General features: G+C 35.8%; 1 protein-coding gene across 1 annotated transcript in view; it reads right to left on the bottom strand.

The window, feature by feature from the left end:
- Positions 1-1783: 1783 nt before the first annotated feature.
- The window catches only part of calcrla (calcitonin receptor-like a), a 31139-nt gene continuing 13591 nt past the window's right edge, over positions 1784-19331 (bottom strand). Inside the window, exons 4-13 of the mRNA XM_053496422.1 lie at positions 15815-15931; positions 14453-14565; positions 12075-12166; positions 11827-11953; positions 10681-10834; positions 10496-10556; positions 9542-9608; positions 8765-8983; positions 6362-6403; positions 1784-3161 (exon numbers count right to left, since the gene is read on the bottom strand). Coding sequence (XP_053352397.1) covers positions 2955-3161; positions 6362-6403; positions 8765-8983; positions 9542-9608; positions 10496-10556; positions 10681-10834; positions 11827-11953; positions 12075-12166; positions 14453-14565; positions 15815-15931 — 1199 coding nt within the window. The 3' untranslated portion in view covers positions 1784-2954. The remainder of the gene's footprint in view (positions 3162-6361; positions 6404-8764; positions 8984-9541; positions 9609-10495; positions 10557-10680; positions 10835-11826; positions 11954-12074; positions 12167-14452; positions 14566-15814; positions 15932-19331) is intronic.

Raw genomic sequence — 19331 nt, 5'->3', positions numbered from 1 at the left:
CACACACACACACACACACACACACACACACACACACACACACACACACACTTTATAGTTTTAGTTTATACATGTGTTATTTCTTTAGAACCTAAAATGCATAAAATATCTATATTTTTCAAAACTAATAATTGTTTTGCATTTTATACATTTATAGAAATGCACATCAAACACAACACACAGTTGACGGAGCATAGGAGCCACTTGTCTTACACTTTTCCTGCAAATTGAGTTTATTCCTGACATTCCTAAAATTGTGTGGCCTCCTACAAAATCGACCACAGTCGGTATATTGACAAGTCCATCCTATCAACATTGTGCATGTTGGATATCAATATCTTATAAAACATAAGAACAGAAGTGTTGGGGGTTTATGTATTTTAAAACACATATGACTTTCAGACAAGACATGATGCATGAACACACACAACACCATACATCATTAGTTTACAGTACTATCCTGGATATAACTTATAAAATTATACTGGCTGTCTCCCTGAATGGGAATATTCATAATTTTATATAATCAAATATTTAAATATTTATATATTTGTACATATACATATATTTTTTTTGTATGACGGTTAGGAAAACGTCAGCGTTTGATACAGCGAAAGTCCGCAAAGTGTTTCAGTCTAAAAACAACACGGAGGAAAGCAAAGAGAAATGAGAGTATAAAATACAATATTATTTACAATTCAATGGCTTTACAAAGCAGTAATAAAATCACTATATTAGTTACTAAATAGATGTAAAGCAAGTATATGAAGATTTTGTCATGTATTGTCACGTTTGAGCGGTATTAATTAATAAATACATTCATCATCTTTGGGGAATAAGTTGTGTTTACAGATAACTACACTGCAAAAAGCGATCGCTAGTGGAAAGAGCTTAATTATAGTTTATTATATGAGATATATCCTATTATAAGATTACAACAAACCCTCTTAACTCATTTAAAGCTGGTAGATACACTGCCTGGCCATAAAAAAAAAAGTAAAAGTTGCGCACGATAATATTTTGTTCAACCGTCTTTAGCTTTGATTACAGCCTAGGAATAGGAACTCCATAGATGTGATAATCTGGTTATTTAGTATATTCAGGTCGTCAGGTGACAACTGAAGCATCTCAGATCATAACCCCACCTCCAGAGGCTTGTACAGTGGACAAGTGGACTAATCATGGCGGGTGCATTGCGTCCCTTCTTACCCTGACACGTCCAGTGCTCTGGAATAGGGCCAATCCTAACTCAGCACACCACATGACCACCTTCCATCACTCTAAAGGCGGATCTTTATGCTCCCTAGCAAACTGAAGCCTTTGGCTGCGTTCCATTCTGAAGTGTACTTCACGGGGTGCTCCCAACTCCCTGTGCAGGGAATGTTGGTTAAAAAAATCCACCATGTATGCGAAACACCCTGCAATGTCACCAGCGTCACCTCCTCCGTGCATTACCATGGTAACGTAAGGACCTCGGGTACTTGTCGCTGCTACTGTGGAAATTTCACACTACGAATATTAAATATTGAATATCTGTAAAAGCAACAATTAAAACATTATAAAATGTATACTATTGAAACAGGAGTAAATTATTTAAATGTACATGATGTACTGAGAAATCATTATTATTGTGCTTTTTTTTTTTTTTTTACAGATTACTAGCCTATAGTGGGGAATTATGAATTAAATTCAATGTAAAATTATTGCATCATATTAATTTTGTCGTCCTCCATAATAATTTACATTCAGATTTAAGCATTTGGCAGACACCCTTATCCAGAGCGACTTACATTTTTATCTCATCATACATCAGAGCAGTTGAGGGTTAAGGGCCTTGCTCAAGGGCCCAACAGTGACAACTTGGTGGTCGCCATTTTTTTCGTGATGGGAATTTTTTTCATGTCCACTTCCACTGAAATGAAGACCCAATGTTTACTCTTTCCCTACAGCAGTTATAGTTTTATTCTAACTGAACAGTATCGCTTCCTGCGGTTTGGAATCGCCCTCGACATGGCAAAACACCCTGTGGAGCATACTTCCAAGGGAATATTAATCCGATCACAATGCACTTTTTTTCCCCTGATGAGTCTCACCATCAAGAAATTGCTTAACTGAAATGATTGTTCTTTTTTTTGGCCAGGCAATGTAATCTTTTAATTTTAAGCATAGATTTATAGAGCAAAATATTATCTAGCAACAGATTTACTTACTTAAAATGATCAATAATGGCTAGAAATGGTTTCACTGAGCCTACAGTGTATATTCGGTTTACTGTAATCATATAACAGGAAATATTCAGAAATGTTTTTACATTCTTAATTAGAATTATAATTTATTAAGATGTGCATTGTTTAAATAAATCACTGATTATATAACAGTTAACTTAAGTAAACAAGATTATCATTGTAAGCTGTAAAATTACCAGTGCAGTAGTACAGCTACATATCTGCAGTCCTATGAAAAATGTCTTTATAATTTCAATGAATCAGTATTCTTAACTATTAACGACTCTAACTATGACAGTGTGCTGGTATATCGTATGATGCAATAACTCTTGCTTGGTGCGTCAGATATTCTCATATTGACAATTTTCCCAGGCAATTGAGTTTCCCTGAAAGGATTAGAATATTTAAAAGTGTCATTTAGTGTAACATATATTACCTACAGAAATTAGTGTTAATTACTTGAATGTCACTTGCCAATGGTTTCTATGCTTAGAAGACTAACTAACGCTTAACACTCTGGATGATCAAAGCATCTCTGTTCTTACAGAGTATCTATTTAGTAAGCGTTGTGTAAGATAAGGCAGTGTGAGAGCGGTGCGGTAAACCTTCCTTTCCAAATTACTTCCATCATGCATCGGCAGAGAATTCTGGACAGGTGCAGTCATGGGACTCTGGCAGCGGTAACCCGAAGACGATCAGAATGCAGTCTCGCCATGTTCAGTGACATGCTCAGTTGAAAGAGTTCTCAGATTTATCAGTTTCGAGACAGCTCTTGCCGTTTAAGTGTTCGCTGTGGCCGTCGATGCTGTAGCAGCCCTGCACCTCGGTGATGGACGAGGCTGTGTAGGACGTCGATCTCAGCGCCTCGGCATTAGCCATCGCGTTGCCAAACTGCATCCGATACTGATTCCAGTGTCTCCGTAACACACTCTGTACCTGAAGAAAGGATTTTCATTTGGTCACTTTTTTAAATTCACTGTGCTAATCGACACAAAAATTTGCCATAACCACAAGAAGGAAATTAAAAGTAAAGAATAAAGTAAAAAACATTTACACACTCACAATCTTTAAAACATGTCCATAGTCCTATTTCAAAATGAACTAAAACCAAAGTTACATTTTTGGAAGATTTCTATAAACTCTACATCCTTGGACCCGGGACTTGTGATGATATTTCTGGTGAAGGCGTAAAATCTATTGACATTTACAGAAGACTTCAAGCACAGTACAGTGAGTGGACTTTCAGCCGCAGTAAAACATGCATGGTGCGAAGGTTTTAAGGAACACCATTCAGCTGTGAATGATGATCCTGGCTCAGAGCCCACTGCAGTCATTTCCTGAACACCAACTTGAAAAAGAGACGCATTTGTCAGTGGGAACAGTACACACGATCATTCACCAACACCACTTGCATGTTACAGGAATTTGGCCGGGAGTTATTGGCACATTTCCTGTACAATCCTGACCTCACTCCAAGCCATTTCCACATGTTTGGGCCATTAAGGAATAAAATTCCTAGGAGTGTAGACAGGAAGAAGGGAGTCTGATCATGGCTCCGGAATGCTGAGAAAACTTTCTACCTTGATGGATAAGTGCATTAGTGTAGCAGGAAATTATAGAGAAATAAAGGCAGTTTTTACTCTCATTACTGTATTCTGTTATTCTGCACAATCAAATGTCAAAGTTTAAGTGATTAATCTGGCTGGGAATAAGACAGAATGTTCCCTGTGTCCACATTTAGAAAAAAAGACAGCTGAAAGAAGTTATAGTGCAGTACAGACTCTTATAATTACATTATAATCTCTCTAACAAAACTATTTCATTACCACACGTGACAAATGTATGGTCTTTTAAAAAAAATCATTAAGCACACAAAAAAAATTCATGTATCAACATATTTAAATTAAGAGTAGAGTTTCCCCTCAAATTAAAATATGTAAGTTGAGCAAAAATACTCCACTATTGGTTTGCTACCTGTACCGTATTTCATTCTCCATTCCCTTTGGCAGCTCCTGTCAAGGGGTCGCCCCAGTAGACCATCTGACTTACACACAACTTGGCACACGTTTTTACACTGGATGCCCTTACTGACACAACCCTCCCTAGGCTTGGGAGCAGAACTGCATGCAGTGGCTGGGTAGTATGGGGTGTGGCAAACATTGAAATCGGAGCTTGAACCTAGATCCTCAGATCCCCAAAGTAAACAACCTAGAGCCTTAGTCGCCTAAGCCATCACTCCACACATTTCATTCTACATTATTTCCCTATTTATACCATGGATGCCTCGATTTCTGTGTTCCATTGTGTTTCCTAGTTTCGTCCTTCACTGGTCTCGACCCTGTCCTGCCTCTTTCAGATTCACCATCAAGAGCACCATAACCTCCATCCATTATTTTTGTGCTTCATTTCAGCCTTATCCTGCTCACAGGCTAGACTTCGGGAAATTGCGTGCTCAGCAGGACTCCCATTTCAGGTGCTGCATGACATCAGGGCCAAGAGCCGAGTAGAAAGATGGGGGACACCTGGGGAACAATCCATTTCTGAAACTCTACGTCTAGGTAACCGGTAATGCTTTGTTAAAACCAGAACCAGAGCCATGAGTAACATTTAATTACAATTCAATTTCCCCTTACATTATAGCTATATTTTTTTTGTGAAGTTCGTATTTGTTCTAGTTAAATATTTATTAATCATCTGCACTATAAAAAGGCATAAATTCTCTTTATAATGCCTGTTAAAAATGTATAACTATTAACAAATAATCAGTCAATACAGGGTATTGGTGTTAAAGAGTGTTTTTTTTTTTAGATAAGATCATATAACACAATTTTTTTTAAATAATACTTAATGTTTCTTATCTCTGGATTCATGCTTTATATTTTTATCAGATAAAATTTAAAACTTATTTTGATAGTGTCCGTAACTTTTTTTAATTCAAATCTTTTAATGTTCTTTACTCATTCAGATGAAACTTGGCCAATTTATATTTCAGATGAAAAGACATAAACCTGAAAAAGTTTATTATTATAAAATGCAAAATTGTTAAGATATTGCAACATGAACTTGACATGGTTACAGACACTACAGATTTTTGGGAATGCTTTAATTTCAACAACAATTATTACAGGTCATATGCTTCTAGAAGCTCAGACCAATTTTCGTATCAATACTCATGAAGAAATAAATTAGCATTTAAAATTATTATAGTTTGAAGTGAGACAGTATAACTCTGAAAAATGTCCATTTTTGGGGCACATATAAAATCATCTCTCCAATACAGCTAAAATTAGCAACTTGAAATATTTAAAAAAGCAAGATTGTTCTTGTTTATGTTGCGTAAACTTCAGAAGTAGCTTCTTTGGCACATACATTTCCTGTTTTATATGTATAACATAAAATAAAAATAAAAAATCAGCACCAGTACTGTGTTTTGGCCGAGTATGTTTTGAGGAATAATTAAAGGTTCTGTATGTGTATAATGACTTAGGAATGCATTACGACATATATAACAAGTCTTTATACACATACTGTATCATTCTCGGAGAATGTTAGTAGAGAACAGTGTAAAGTGGTTCAGAGTCCAAATCCAACTTGACATTTTATGAGCACTGATTCTTCATGATTGTTGGAATAAAACAGTTCTTAGTATCCCATTAGTTCAGATAAATGGGTATAACGTTCACTTTTCCATTCTAAGACTTTTTTTTGTCTTTCGTAACACATTGTGTCGAGTGATAATTGTGGCTTTTAGTCATCCGTTCCAGCTCTGCTTATTGCTGTATTAGCTCCTCGCTCGATAATGGGTATATCTATGCAAGCGGTGCGGCGCTCAAACAGCAGCTTCTTACAAAAAAAAAAAAAAACACAGAGCTCATTTGAACTTGGATCAGGCGACTCGGCAGCATGACTCATAAATCTGCGCATAAGGACATCAGCCAAAGTCTTTAATTATCCAGTGTTTAGCTGAAACCTTAAGGGAGGGAGATGGGATTTCGTAACACAGCCTTGGGGATTTAATCGTGTGTCTGATCATAAAGTGGGAGGAAAAAGCGTGTGGATGAAATTGAAGCTGTGAAGGATTTATAGATAAACAGGATAAAGGGGTTTTAGTTACAGGAGAAAGTGCTCTTTCTTACCTCTCCATTAAAGAAGCAGAAGATGGTGGCCACCAGAAGACCCTAAAAAAACATAATATTAATAATAATAATAAAAAAAAATGAACAAATCACGTCTGAGTTACAGTTTCACCTTTTATACCCCCAGTATCTCTTTTTGGGAATGTGTTTCGGCAGTAGGGTGTTTAACATGCACATCATCAACGAGCTCATTCCACTGCATTATTCACTCAGCAGACTGAGCTTTGGACTTCTTCACGATATAATTCACATGATGATTATTTCCTGCTTATTAGCTTCAGGATGGAAATCAAAGCTAAGAAGCGTGATGACCTGAATTCATGCTGCATCAGACAGAGTTAAGTGGATTTAATACGGAAACTGCACCCATCAGTATTCAGACATAACGACAGCCTTTAATTTTCACAAACACACTCAGAAAACTATTCAAATAATCTCTGAGCTGATGTTACTGTGAATTATTTTATAGTATCTTTTTAAAAGTGCTACATTTTAGGAAGACAAAGCAATTGTAAATGAGACTTTGCTCATCCTGAATCACAAACTATTATGGATAAAATTCGGATTTTTAAGTAAATGTGAACTGTAAGTGTAGAAGATGAGTGCGTGGCCGGTTTGGCATTTAAACCAGTTGCAAGAGAGAGAGCACTGAATTAACATATTAACTACTGTATTATTATTACTGTAATACTGTGACTTAAAATAGCACATTAATTGTAAACGTCACCTACAAGCCATGCAAACTTTCTACTGTATGTTTTCATTACCTACAATAACTCATACATACAATTAGCTGTTAAACCATGATATAAAAAAGAAAAAGCGTACTAGAATAAACTTCTATTTGATAAAAAGACAGTAGAAGCCATTTGGGTGAATGTGATCATTATAATTAAGACTATTTATTTAGCAATATATGTTTTTTTTCCCATTGCTTGCCAACTTCTAATCATAGAAGTCAAGATTTTTGAATTTGTGCCATAGTTCAGTTCACATTTTCTATAGTATAACAGATTATTTTCTTTTGGGAAGGTGCTTGTCTGGATATTATTATACACCTACAGTTTAAACCCCTACCTATATGGAAATCTCAAACAATTCTATTCTATATATCTGGCAACCTCCAGAGTTGTGTAGTACACACAGGTGATTTACATCGATTTAAATAAAGAACAAAGAAAATCAACTTAAGCATGTGTTCAGCCCAGCTATAAATATTTATATATTTAAGGGGCGTTCAAATTAAATCAGGACTTAGTTAAATTAAATTTCGTGTTCACAAAACCGCTTCACATTTACGTAGTATTTTAAGCATGGTGATGAGAATCTTTTTCGCAGTAAAGCATCTGATTGGTGCAAATGTTTTAATGAAGGCTGTAGGTCCGTGAATGAGGTGTCTCAGAGCCCACCGCAATCATTCCCGTGAACATTCAAAGAACACCTGATTCTTGAAAATTGTTGTACAGTTCTGACCTCCAAGCCATTTCCACATGATTGGGACATTAAAGGAGCTCCTGGGAGGCCAGCATTTCAGACGTGAAGCAGGCAGTCCGATCACGGCGCCAACATACTGAGAAATGTTCTACCTTGAGCACTAATGAAACACTGGGATGTGTGCATTAGTGCAGCAGGGGATTATACAGAGAAATAACGGGAGTTTTTACTTTCATAACTGTTCTGTTATTCTGGACAATCAAAAGTCCTGTTTTGACTTGAACGCCCCACATATATACTATTGGGATGCGTTTTTGTCATATGTCACCCAAAAGGAATTAATGAGATGTTTATATTTCATACAGAGGAGTTGTCAGTGATTATGGGAAAGAAAAAGCAACAACAACAAAAACAATAAAGAAGAAGAAAAGGCTTTAAGATTTACAAACTGATCTTTTAACCCATGAATAAGATGGCGTAAATTAGATTGAATTATTAATTTATTCTTAGCCAGATCATCTACTGGAATGTTCTTGGGTGGTCTGAGGAAGCAGGAGAAGATAAGAAGAAAATTTAACATGCCACAGTCGAACCAGAGACTCTGGAACTGTTATGTACTATCGCTAATTACTCTATTACATCAGATACATTTCCTGCAAGTCAAATTAATTCAAAGTTAAATTTTCTTCTATGCTTCGAACTCCTTGTCTCTAGAGATACCATGTCCTTGTGTGGAACCTCTAGGGCTCTAGGGGAACCTCGCTTTGGAACCTCTAGGGTTCTCCACCTGCTTGCTGGGTTTTCTCCGGGTAATTCAGGTTCTTCCCACAGTCCTAACTGCCGTTCCCAAATTGCCTGTACTGTGTGAATGTTAATCAGAGGTCCTACCATGGTTGTAAAAGTGGGAATAAATACAATCAGCATCGTTGGCCTGGGTGGACTAAAGAGGTTGCTAGAGAGCACTCTCACCTGATAATGCATTAAGATGTTCATGATGTAGTCATAGATCTCAGAGAAGACCCGTCCTGCAGGTTTATAAGGCAGGAGGACGAACTGGATTCCCAACAGTGGGACGAGAATAAGGGTGGCACGCACGGCCTTCATGTACAGACTCGACTCGGCTTGGTGCGTCACCTTCAGCTTGGTGATGAGGATGCGCACGATGTTAAGCAGGAAAAAGAGATTCACCTGAGGATATAAAACAAAGATTTACTAATTGTTTATAGTTGAACATTTAGGGTCCTGCATTAAGGGGTTCTGAACCCAAAACCCTTAATAACTAATACAGATCTTCTCTCTATACATTTTCTATAGCTAGGTTTATCATTGTTACTGAAGACAATCTTATTACAATAATAAAATCTTTTTTGTGCAGTGGTTTGGAAAGAGGGTGTAACAATTTATGGATTTGTTTTATGAATTACTAATTTCAGATGCAACAATGTATTACAATGTATTACACTGTTTGTTTTATGTCTTGCAAATTTCACATGCAACAATGTCCTCTTCGATGGAGTACACTTTTGGTGCTGCTAAATGTCTTCGGCTGTCAGTTAAAGGATGAAATAATGTTGCAGACAACCACATAATTGGTAACATGTAACAACTAGGAAACATGAGAAACACCCATTAAAGACTTGTCATGAATATAAATGACATGCTTTTAAACACTCCAGCATGATGGATGATTAGTTTGTGCGCAGTGAGGGAATAACACCAAGAACAAAACAACTCCAGACGGCTCACCAACAGCGCGGCACAGATCGGCCCGTGGATGATGTACAGCAGAGACGTGTTTGAACTGATCCAGCAACTACAGATTGCAAGGAAAAGATTAGCATGAATGTAAGTTAGGAGTTAAGTGTCAGTAATTACACGAACATACTGATATTTTATTACCAAACCATAAAACACTGTGCCTCTTTGTCTTATTCTTTTTTCAGACGTAAAAAAAAAATATATTGGCAGCCGAAAAATATTTTAAAAACTGATAATTATAACCACTATAGTTGTTGTTGGCACAAAACAGATTGCTAGGCACATTGCGGTCCATGTGCACCAGTAACATAAAAACAGAAATAGGGATAAATTGCTAAAGCTAGATGGCACAGTGGTGTAGCGGTTAGCACTGTTGTCTTAAACCTCCAGGGTCGGGTTTTGAAGTACCTGGAGGAAACTCCACAAGGTGGGAATCAACCCTCGAACCTGAAGGTGCAAGGCCACATTGCTAACCACTATGGCACAGTCGCGTTCACTGTACAGTATCTGCTTTACTTGCATTTTAAAAATACATTACACTAAAAAAAAAAAAAAAAAAAAAAAATATATATATATATATATATATATATATATTTTTTTTTTTTTTTACTGTAATGTGTTTTTAAAATGCAAGTAAAGCAGATACTGTACAGTGAACGCCACTGTGCCATAGTGGCCATGTCTACAGTTTATATATTTTTTTTATATATATAAACTGTAGACATTTAAAAATGATCTGCTGATCTGAGATCAGTTTTTCTCTCTTTTATATAACTGTATAAAATATAAAACTGATTCTAGATCAGTATCCTTTGCTTAAATGTATTCTGGCAGTTTTGGCCAAAATACAGCCAAAATACAGCCTATTTTCTCCATTTTAACGACACCATATATATAACGGTATATTCAGGATACCGTCTACATGAATTAAATTATACATACTTGTCATCATAATAGTAACTTCTCGCTACGGCATGTATTGTTGTTGGTAAAAGTGGAAAGCCTGAAAAAAAAGAAAAAAAAAAGTCACATCATCGCTCTCTAAGGATTAATAAATGTTAATGACATTTCTTCTTTTTGACACCAGACCTAATATGTTTTTAAGCTTATAGATTCTGAGAACTCACCCCATCCGAGAAGATAGTACCACTTTAAATGCTGTTTTTGGGCGAATACGGCTACAACGATGAGCGTGTGGAGGTAAATTCCTTCGCACAGCATCCAAAAGTAGTTACACCCGATAAGATAGAGATGAATAAACTGCAAAACTTTACAGCTCGTCTGTAGGGGAGATTTTTAAAAATAAACATGCTGTTAACAAATTTAATTATAAAGGTTATTAAATTCACAGTAAACTGGGATTACCCAGATTGAATCAAATTTAGCTACAGAGTCATTTCAAATAATCCAATTTAATTTGGTGTTGCACAGAATAGATCAACTGATTTAATCAGGTCAAATTGTAATCACATCAGATACGGTATAATCCGAGCTCATTCAGAAAAATAAATATCCTGAAGCCCACTGGGGTAGGAATTATGCTGCCCCATGCTTGCGAGAGGTGCAGTGAACAGAATTGTTAATGATAAAGTTGCCAGATTGGGATCATTTAACATAGTAGTCTGTACCATAAGTAATATGCAATATCCATAGTTTGAAACTATTCCCTTATCCTAAAATAAAAAAACAAAACAAAAAGAAAATCAAATAAGGATCAGTTACTTTGACTGGGTACAGTTTCAACATAATGAAGTTTACATTCATTCACACAGATAAATTTGCATTAAATCTGTCCACACAGAGGAAAACCCCAATTAGTTCTGGTTATCAGATCAGATTCAGTAATAAACTTTAAATCAGATTCTGATCAGGATATGTTGTATAAGTAAATCAAGTCCAACATTAAATCCAAGTTAATGGTATATCCAGAAAAATCCCAAAATAATTAATTCAGATTTGTTCACACTTGACCAATTCTAGATCAAATTCAAGCACACAGATCAGATAAAGAAATAGCCTAATTGATTAGATCAAATCAAACAAATTAAAAGCAAGTGAATTTAAATCAAGTTTAATAGCACAAACTTGAACAAAAAATATTACAAAAATATATGGATCTGCACATGCTGTTTAAATTTCGATTTTAAAAGATTCGGATTCAAATCAGAAATCCAATTAGGAGATGGTACAGCCTTCCAATTTGGTGACAGATTAAATCAGATAAATTCAGATCAAATGTATTTCTATAAAGTAGATCAAATGCTCACGCTCACCGGATTGCTCTGCACTAGTTCCTGGTTGCTGGCCACGCCCGTTAACCAGATTATAGTAATGATAGAGTTTAAAATAAAAGAAATGAAGAGGTTTTTGTGCAGGGTGATTCTCTGGCAGCTCAAACTTCTGCCAAAAAAACAGACACAAAACAGGAAGAAAAAAAAAATGATCTTCACAAAGTAAGTAAATCTTTAACATCTTCACTGTAACCGCAGTGCGTTGCTTCTGTACCGTGTTTATCACTTACTTAAAATGGAAAAATATCCCAAGCGAAATTAACAGGGAGATCAGGGACAGTCCGTGTCCTATCAGTGCTAAGTACAGCAGGTTTATTGTCGTCTGAAAGAGAGGAACAAAAAGGATAAACGTTTCATCTCATTGTAAACAGCTTCTTGTGTGGCCTGTCTGGTTATTCTCTTAAATATACAAATTCACAAAAACATTAAGAATTATTTCTGTAGAGGAAAAGATTTGTTAGGTGTTTTATTTATTTAGAGTATTTCTTAATTGATGAAAAAAAGAAAGGAAGAAAAAAAGAAAATAGTTTTTTTTTTTTTTTTTTTTTACAAATGATTAAAGGGTAATCCATATTTATTTATTTTTTGCTCTTTGACTGGATGACTTCAGCTTAGCTGTTTGTTTTATATCTTTTTTTCTCTGGATTTACTGTACCAACTCTGGAGAGAGTCTTAAACAATCATGTCCAATAGGCTCCTATAAACAGTTATTAGTAAAAGAAACATCATGAAGTTCTTTACTTAAAATGGAAAAACCATTAAAGATGTGAATAGTGAGAACGGTGCCATTTCGAAACCATGAAAAGGGCTTTGGACTGGATGTAATGTAAACAGTTTTGCCACAGTATGATGGCTCAGGACTGCAGTTTCAGGGCTAAAATTATAGGAAACATTTTTGCAAGTCTCCTGTAATGAACTGTTAGTGACCTCAACATAGTCACTGTCGTGTTAGCTAAAATTACACAATAGCACTTTTAACCTTATATCACACAATTATAGAACAAGTTTATTTTTGCACATGCACTGCAATTGTAATTTAAAAACAAAACAAAAACAAACAAACTATCCCTCTAAGGAGTTTTTTTTTCGCCACCGGCTCATTAGAGTTAAATTAATAAATCTTTATCTTTTTACTTAACTTAACTTTTTTTATTTTAATTTATATTCAATATATATATATAATATTTATTCTATAGAGCTGCACTGTGACAATGTCCACTGTAAAAAAATAAATAATAATAAAATTAAACTGAATTGAACTTAATTGTTTAATCCTATAAACACAGTTTTTTTACGTTTCTATACTATGTTGTATGTTGAATACAAAACATATTTATAACGCATGCATTTATTAAGTATTGGATAAATCACCTGCATGCAATTATAGCTATTTAAAAAACAAACAAACAAAAAGTGGCATGCAGTAAATGCGTCCTGACGCAAAATTATGATGTTTTATTACGCAGTATTTTTATAATACAATTGTTTTTATTTTTTAATACAGTTAAATTGAATGTTGAAAAAGTTCATAGTAACAAGTTGATGTTATCACATCTAACTTGTATAACACCTTTAACAGCTATTCTCGGTACCATGGACAACCCCTCTCACCCCATGCATGCCTCCTTGACGGGCCAGCGGAGCACACACAGCAATAGACTCATCGCCTCTAAATGCAGAACTGACCGTCACAGGAAATCCTTCCTACCTGTGGCAATAAGACTGTACAACACTTCACTGCTCTGTAGGTGATTTGTCAGGATTAATAATAATATTAATAATAATGTTACTTTGTCCTCAGTCAAATCGTGCAATATTACACATATGTACTGTATGTCATTAAATGTTTGTTTCATCCCACTGTTTTTCTTTTCAGAACCAGTTACAATAATAGTTATATTATTGTATTTTATTGTTTTTTATTTTATCTATTTTGCACTATTCTACTGTTATTATTAAACTGAACTTATTATATACTGATTTACTATTATTATTATTATTATTATTATTATTATTATTATATTTTTATTATAAATAATATAATTTTTAATAATTATTATTTTTTTTTTTTCCCTAATAATTATTTTTAACCCTTGTTCTTGCCTGCATTGAGCATGTTTGCGACAAAAGAATTTTATTCGGGATGAATAAAGTTTATCTAATCTTATCTTATTCCATCACTTTTGTCTTAAAGTTCTACAAGTCCAGCAAAATGTAAGTGGAAAAATGTTCAGCTTTACCACTGACTCTGGAGTTTCTATTAATGTGAAATATTAGTTAAATTAAAGAAAACGTGAAATTTGTCACTTAAGCAATCAAGGCCAAATTCCACATTTTCCCAATTACAAATTCCGTTTGGTGTAAAAATGCATTACAAAGTTCAGCTAAGACTCATATAAGGTTAATCAATTTGGTATCTTTCAAAGTTCTGGGGTATTTAATGCTCATTTAATTATTTCACTGAGACCCTTGTGATTTAACCATACGCTCCTTTCAGCCATATGGCTATTTCTGGGGAAAGAAAAAAGTAAAATTTGTACTAAGTACATTGGGACATTGAAAGAAGTGAGGGAAACAGACAATAAAAAATGGAATTGAGGGAACTTACCATTCGGGTTTCTTTACTGTGCACATTACATCTGGTGAAATTCGTCCATGTCCTGTTGCTCTCTGGATGAATAAACCACTGGCCATCATCCATGCACACTTTAGTGGCTAGTTCTGTTTAAAACAATTAACAAAACAAGAGTCAAAGCTCTACTCCCCCATATTGTTGGCTGGAATAGAGTGTAAAGCAATATAAATATTAACTATAAATCAACGTTTTAACCTTAATGCTTTAACTGAAATACGAATGCCCCGCCTCACTTAATTTAAAACAGCTTTAAGAACTGAAATTTCGCTAAAATCTGCCTTAGAATACGAAGAATTTTCGCAATAAAAGAAACTGAACCGAGCGCCAGCTTATGTCAATGTTGCGCGTACGTACGTCCAGCTTGCACCTACGATGCTTGCTTTTTGTGTAAGATTTAGTAAAGACATATCACCATGAGTCTGGGGAAATTTTAGCAAGATCAGTTTTAAAGCAGCCGGTGCCAAGAGGAATCGTAAATTAAGTGAGATTAATGTCTATTTATTTTATATTGTAAAACTTTACAAAATTACTGTCTAAATGTTTTTATTGTTTTTATATGCAAAATGTAAATATAGTGTTGGAAATTGGTAAAATTATTAATATTTGTGGGTGGTTGGAACGGATTATCTGCATGTACATTATTTCCTATGAGAAAACGCGTTTCACAATATAAAAATTCACCTTAAGAATTGTATAATTATATTTTTTCATACAATTATGCAGTCAGGCAATCGTGTAGCTGAAGCACAATGCATAAACCATGCAGGTACAGGTCGAGAGCTTCTCTTATTTTTCTCATCAAATGTTCCTGTTCATTCGTTCGATTTGACGTTCTTGTTCTTGGCCTACAGGACTGGGACTCTACTGTATGTGGGCTGCTTAGACGCTGTTCTGCTCATCGTGGTTGTAAAAAGTGCTTATTTGGCTATGTGCCAGCTCGAACCAGTCCGGCCATTATTCTTTGATCTCTCAGTGTTTCCACCCACAGATCTGCTGCTTACTGGATCCCCCTCCACATTTTAGTTTTTGCACCTAAACTCTAGTGTAAAAATCCCAAAATTCTTACCAACAACCACACCATGATCAAAGTCGCTGAAAGCATGGTTATCAGATGTTTAATGTTTACATTTAGCTATTGATCAGTATCTCAGCAATTTTCTGCATCGCCCTATTATAATTACAATTGGCTGCCTGCATGTTAAAGTCACCAGAGATCACATACTGTACACAGCACCAAGAGACTCTAAAGCAGTGTTTTTGATTAAAGTTTAACCAAACCCATTCCCACAGGCTACTTGAAATGACTAAACTGCTGTATAGATGTTAAACATTTACCTGTGATGTCAAAGTCGTGGAAGTGGTCAGGACAATGCTGGTGAGCAATGACACCCGCGTCTGTGTCGTCCCAGCACAGCCACCCGTCCCACGTTCGGTTACATATCAGGCCAGCTGCTAAGATAAACAGGAAAACACAAACAGGGGTGCAAGGATGTGATACAAGAATGTGTTTTTATAATTAGCCTTACAGTGGCTGTTGACTGGACTGACTTTTCACTCTGGTCAAGAAACAATATGCATCCAAGACTTCTCTGATTTCTGTTCCCCTTAAAGCTCAAATCATTTCAGCCATTCATTGTTTTGCTGTTTTTTTTAAATAAACATATAGGGCACAGGATTGTACAGTATAGAGTGACACACCCACACCCTTTTTTTTTTTAGCACAATATAGGCAATAAGATCAACTGAATTTTAGTTCATGTTAACCAACTATACAAACATGACTGAGCAAAAAAATAATAATAATAAATGGGTCACATAGGCAAGAAATATGGAGCCTATCCCAGAAGAGTTATGCCCATGAGGCGGGGTACACCCTGGACAAGGTGCCAATCCACTGAAGGGCGCACACATACACAATTTGGGAATGCAATTTAGCCTAATACAGTGGAGCAAAAAATTATCTCTCATCTTGGTGAGATGAGTGGGAGAACTTGCACAATTGGTGGCTGACTAAATACTCTTTTGCCCCACTGTATACATGTCTTTGGACTGTGGGAGGAAACCGAGGTACCTGGAGGAAACCCAGCAAGCACAGGGAGAACATGCAAACTCCATGCACACAGAGACGGGAATCGAACCTAGACCCTGGAGGTGCAAGGAAACAGTGCTAATCACTACACCACTGGGCCGCCCATTCAGTTCAACATGCTTATTTAAATTTGCTATTCAACAAAGTCATAAAACACTAAAGCATTTGATTTTGATGTCAATTCCTAGTTCCTAGAAATTATTCTGATTTCAACTTAACCTGTTACATGTATGTTGAAAAAGTATTTTTCCTTGTTATGATTGGTTACAATAACTCTATGTACTCTAGTATCATCTACTGTATGATTGTTTAGATGCTTCCCTATGTGTGGAAAGAAAGCATTTATTTTCTTAGCCAGAATCTCAGTGGATGAAAGTAAAGTAGAATTTATCAATCAAGACTGAAGGAAAAATGTCCCTCATCTAATGTTGGGCAAACATGCACAGAAATAATATATTTATTCTGCAAATAGAGAAACGATCTGATCAAGTGTTTACATGGCTAATATTGACCTACTTAGCAGATTATCAAATGTTTACACCCCCCCTCTCATTTCTATTCCCACACATTTCTCAAGCCTTGGGACTTGCACTGAGCATGTATTGGGTATTACAGATGGGCATAAGGTTTAGGGCCCTTGCCCTTAACCCTGTGTTAGTTTTATGCCAAATGTAAGAGGACACACACCTGGCAAAATGTTAAAACTCTTTAGAATTCTGCATGATGCGAGATCTTTTAGCGTGCTTTACTTTGTCAGACAGGTTCTATTTAAGTGATTTCTTGATTCGACAGGTCTGGCAGTAATCAGGCCAGGGTGTAGCAACATAAATTAAACTCAGCTTTCCAAAGAATGTGGCTAATCCCAGTTCATTCATGATTTAGAATTTACTTTTTTACATAGCGCCAAGAAGTCTTAGACAGCTCCCATTTAGGCATTTAGCAGACTTGCTCTTTTTTTTTTCATCTCATTACACATCTGAGGGTTAAGGACCTTGCTCAGTGGCAACTTGGTGGTTGTGGGGTTTGAACCTGGGATCTTTCAAACCGTAGGCCAATGACTTAACCACTGAGCTACACCTGGCCCTGGCTAATGCATTTTGTATTTACTCTGGTTATCTTTGTGTAATTGATTGATCTAAATCATTTAAGTGTGACAAATATGGAAATACTTTTTCATGGCACTGTATAATGTTTTCCTTTAAAAATTTTTTTTTTTTTACCTTTTTATCTTGATGAGCACTTAAAACTTCTATGTAAAACGCTTAAGTTAAGGTTTGTATTAGACAGAGATGTCAATGAGAACTACTTCAGGGAACATGAGAACCATCGAGAAATCCTTCTGTACAACATTACCTTCTCCCTGAAGTCATCTTGTTTGTAGTAGCCACTTATCTTCATAACTCAGACCTTTATTTATTAAATGTCTCTTTAGCTACGTACTGTAATATTGGCAGGGCTTGGTTCATTTTTTTTATTTTTTTTTTTAGGATTAGTTCACTTTTTTTTATTTTTTTTTTAACGAAGAGCTGTTAGAGGAACATTAGAAAAAACAATGGCAAGAGCTTTTGATAAATGTCAGTAATTATCCCGCAGTCATCGTGGTCGTTTAATGTTTTCGAACCATAAAACTGCGCACATCCACTCAAGCCTTTTATCAACACTCCATCCAGGTGCTTAATGATTTTTGAAGTGTCTGAGTAAGGTTTATGCAGTTCACTCCAGGGCTGTCAATCAGCGTGATGTTTCCAAGCGTTCAGTGGATGTCCTAAGGCTTGTCATTTCACCATGAACGCTTTGTGTTAGTAAGACAGGACTAACTGATTAATGACGAGTACTACATACTGTATATATGAGACGCTTGTTAAACCGATTCCTTCATTGAATGAGATTACATTACCCTGGGGACAAAAATACCACAAATCTTTTTCATTCTTTTAATTTTTTAAAATTCCTTTTTTATTTTTTCAGTGCAGTCTCAACAGACACACACACACACACACACACCTGATTCAGACCTAAGGCAATCAGATTTCCCCCAGCAGAGGCAAAAATTAATCAAAGCTTTAAAAAACAAGACATATGCATGTTGACTGGAAGCGTGAACTGATACCATGGCAACAAACTCTTCACTATGGCTGTCTTCATCTGCTCATCTATGACTCAAAAACCCTGCAGGAATTTTTGTTCGTCTTAAACTTGTGGTCATGGTAATACAGTCATCATTACGGACATTGGGACCATTGGGACTGTGCTGGTTTAAGTGTGTTTTTTTTTTTTATTTAGAATGACTTGAAATAACGTTGACTACATGACGATGGACTAATGTTGACTCCATGGCCCTGGGACAATGTTGACTACATGACACTGGGATACGGTTGACTACATGACCGTGGGATAATGTTGTCTACGTGGCTGACTCTAGCTTAAAAAAAAGTCACCCTTTGAAGATTTAAAGTTACCGGAACTGGGTTAAGAATCCTTCAACATATTACCAAAACCTGGAAGGATGGTGCTGAACCGTCAACTTTGTAGATGAAATGTGGTCGGAAAAGAATTCATGAGTGATGATCATTTAAACACTAAGTTAAGTTGTATGGTAAAAAATCAGCAGTTAAAAAACATAGCTATATTTAATAGTGAGCGTAAGAGCATTTCAACACACACACAATGGGATTAGAACTCATGGGAATGGGACTAAACCACTGTTCAGAGGTACTGGAAGAAAACCACTTGTTAGTGAGACTACAGATAAAGTCTTTAGGC

This window comes from Clarias gariepinus, chromosome 5 (assembly GCF_024256425.1).
Source record: "Clarias gariepinus isolate MV-2021 ecotype Netherlands chromosome 5, CGAR_prim_01v2, whole genome shotgun sequence".
Lineage (NCBI taxonomy): Eukaryota > Metazoa > Chordata > Actinopteri > Siluriformes > Clariidae > Clarias > Clarias gariepinus.
Note: the sequence above shows the minus strand (reverse complement) of the source record. Positions and strands in the feature narration are given on the sequence as shown.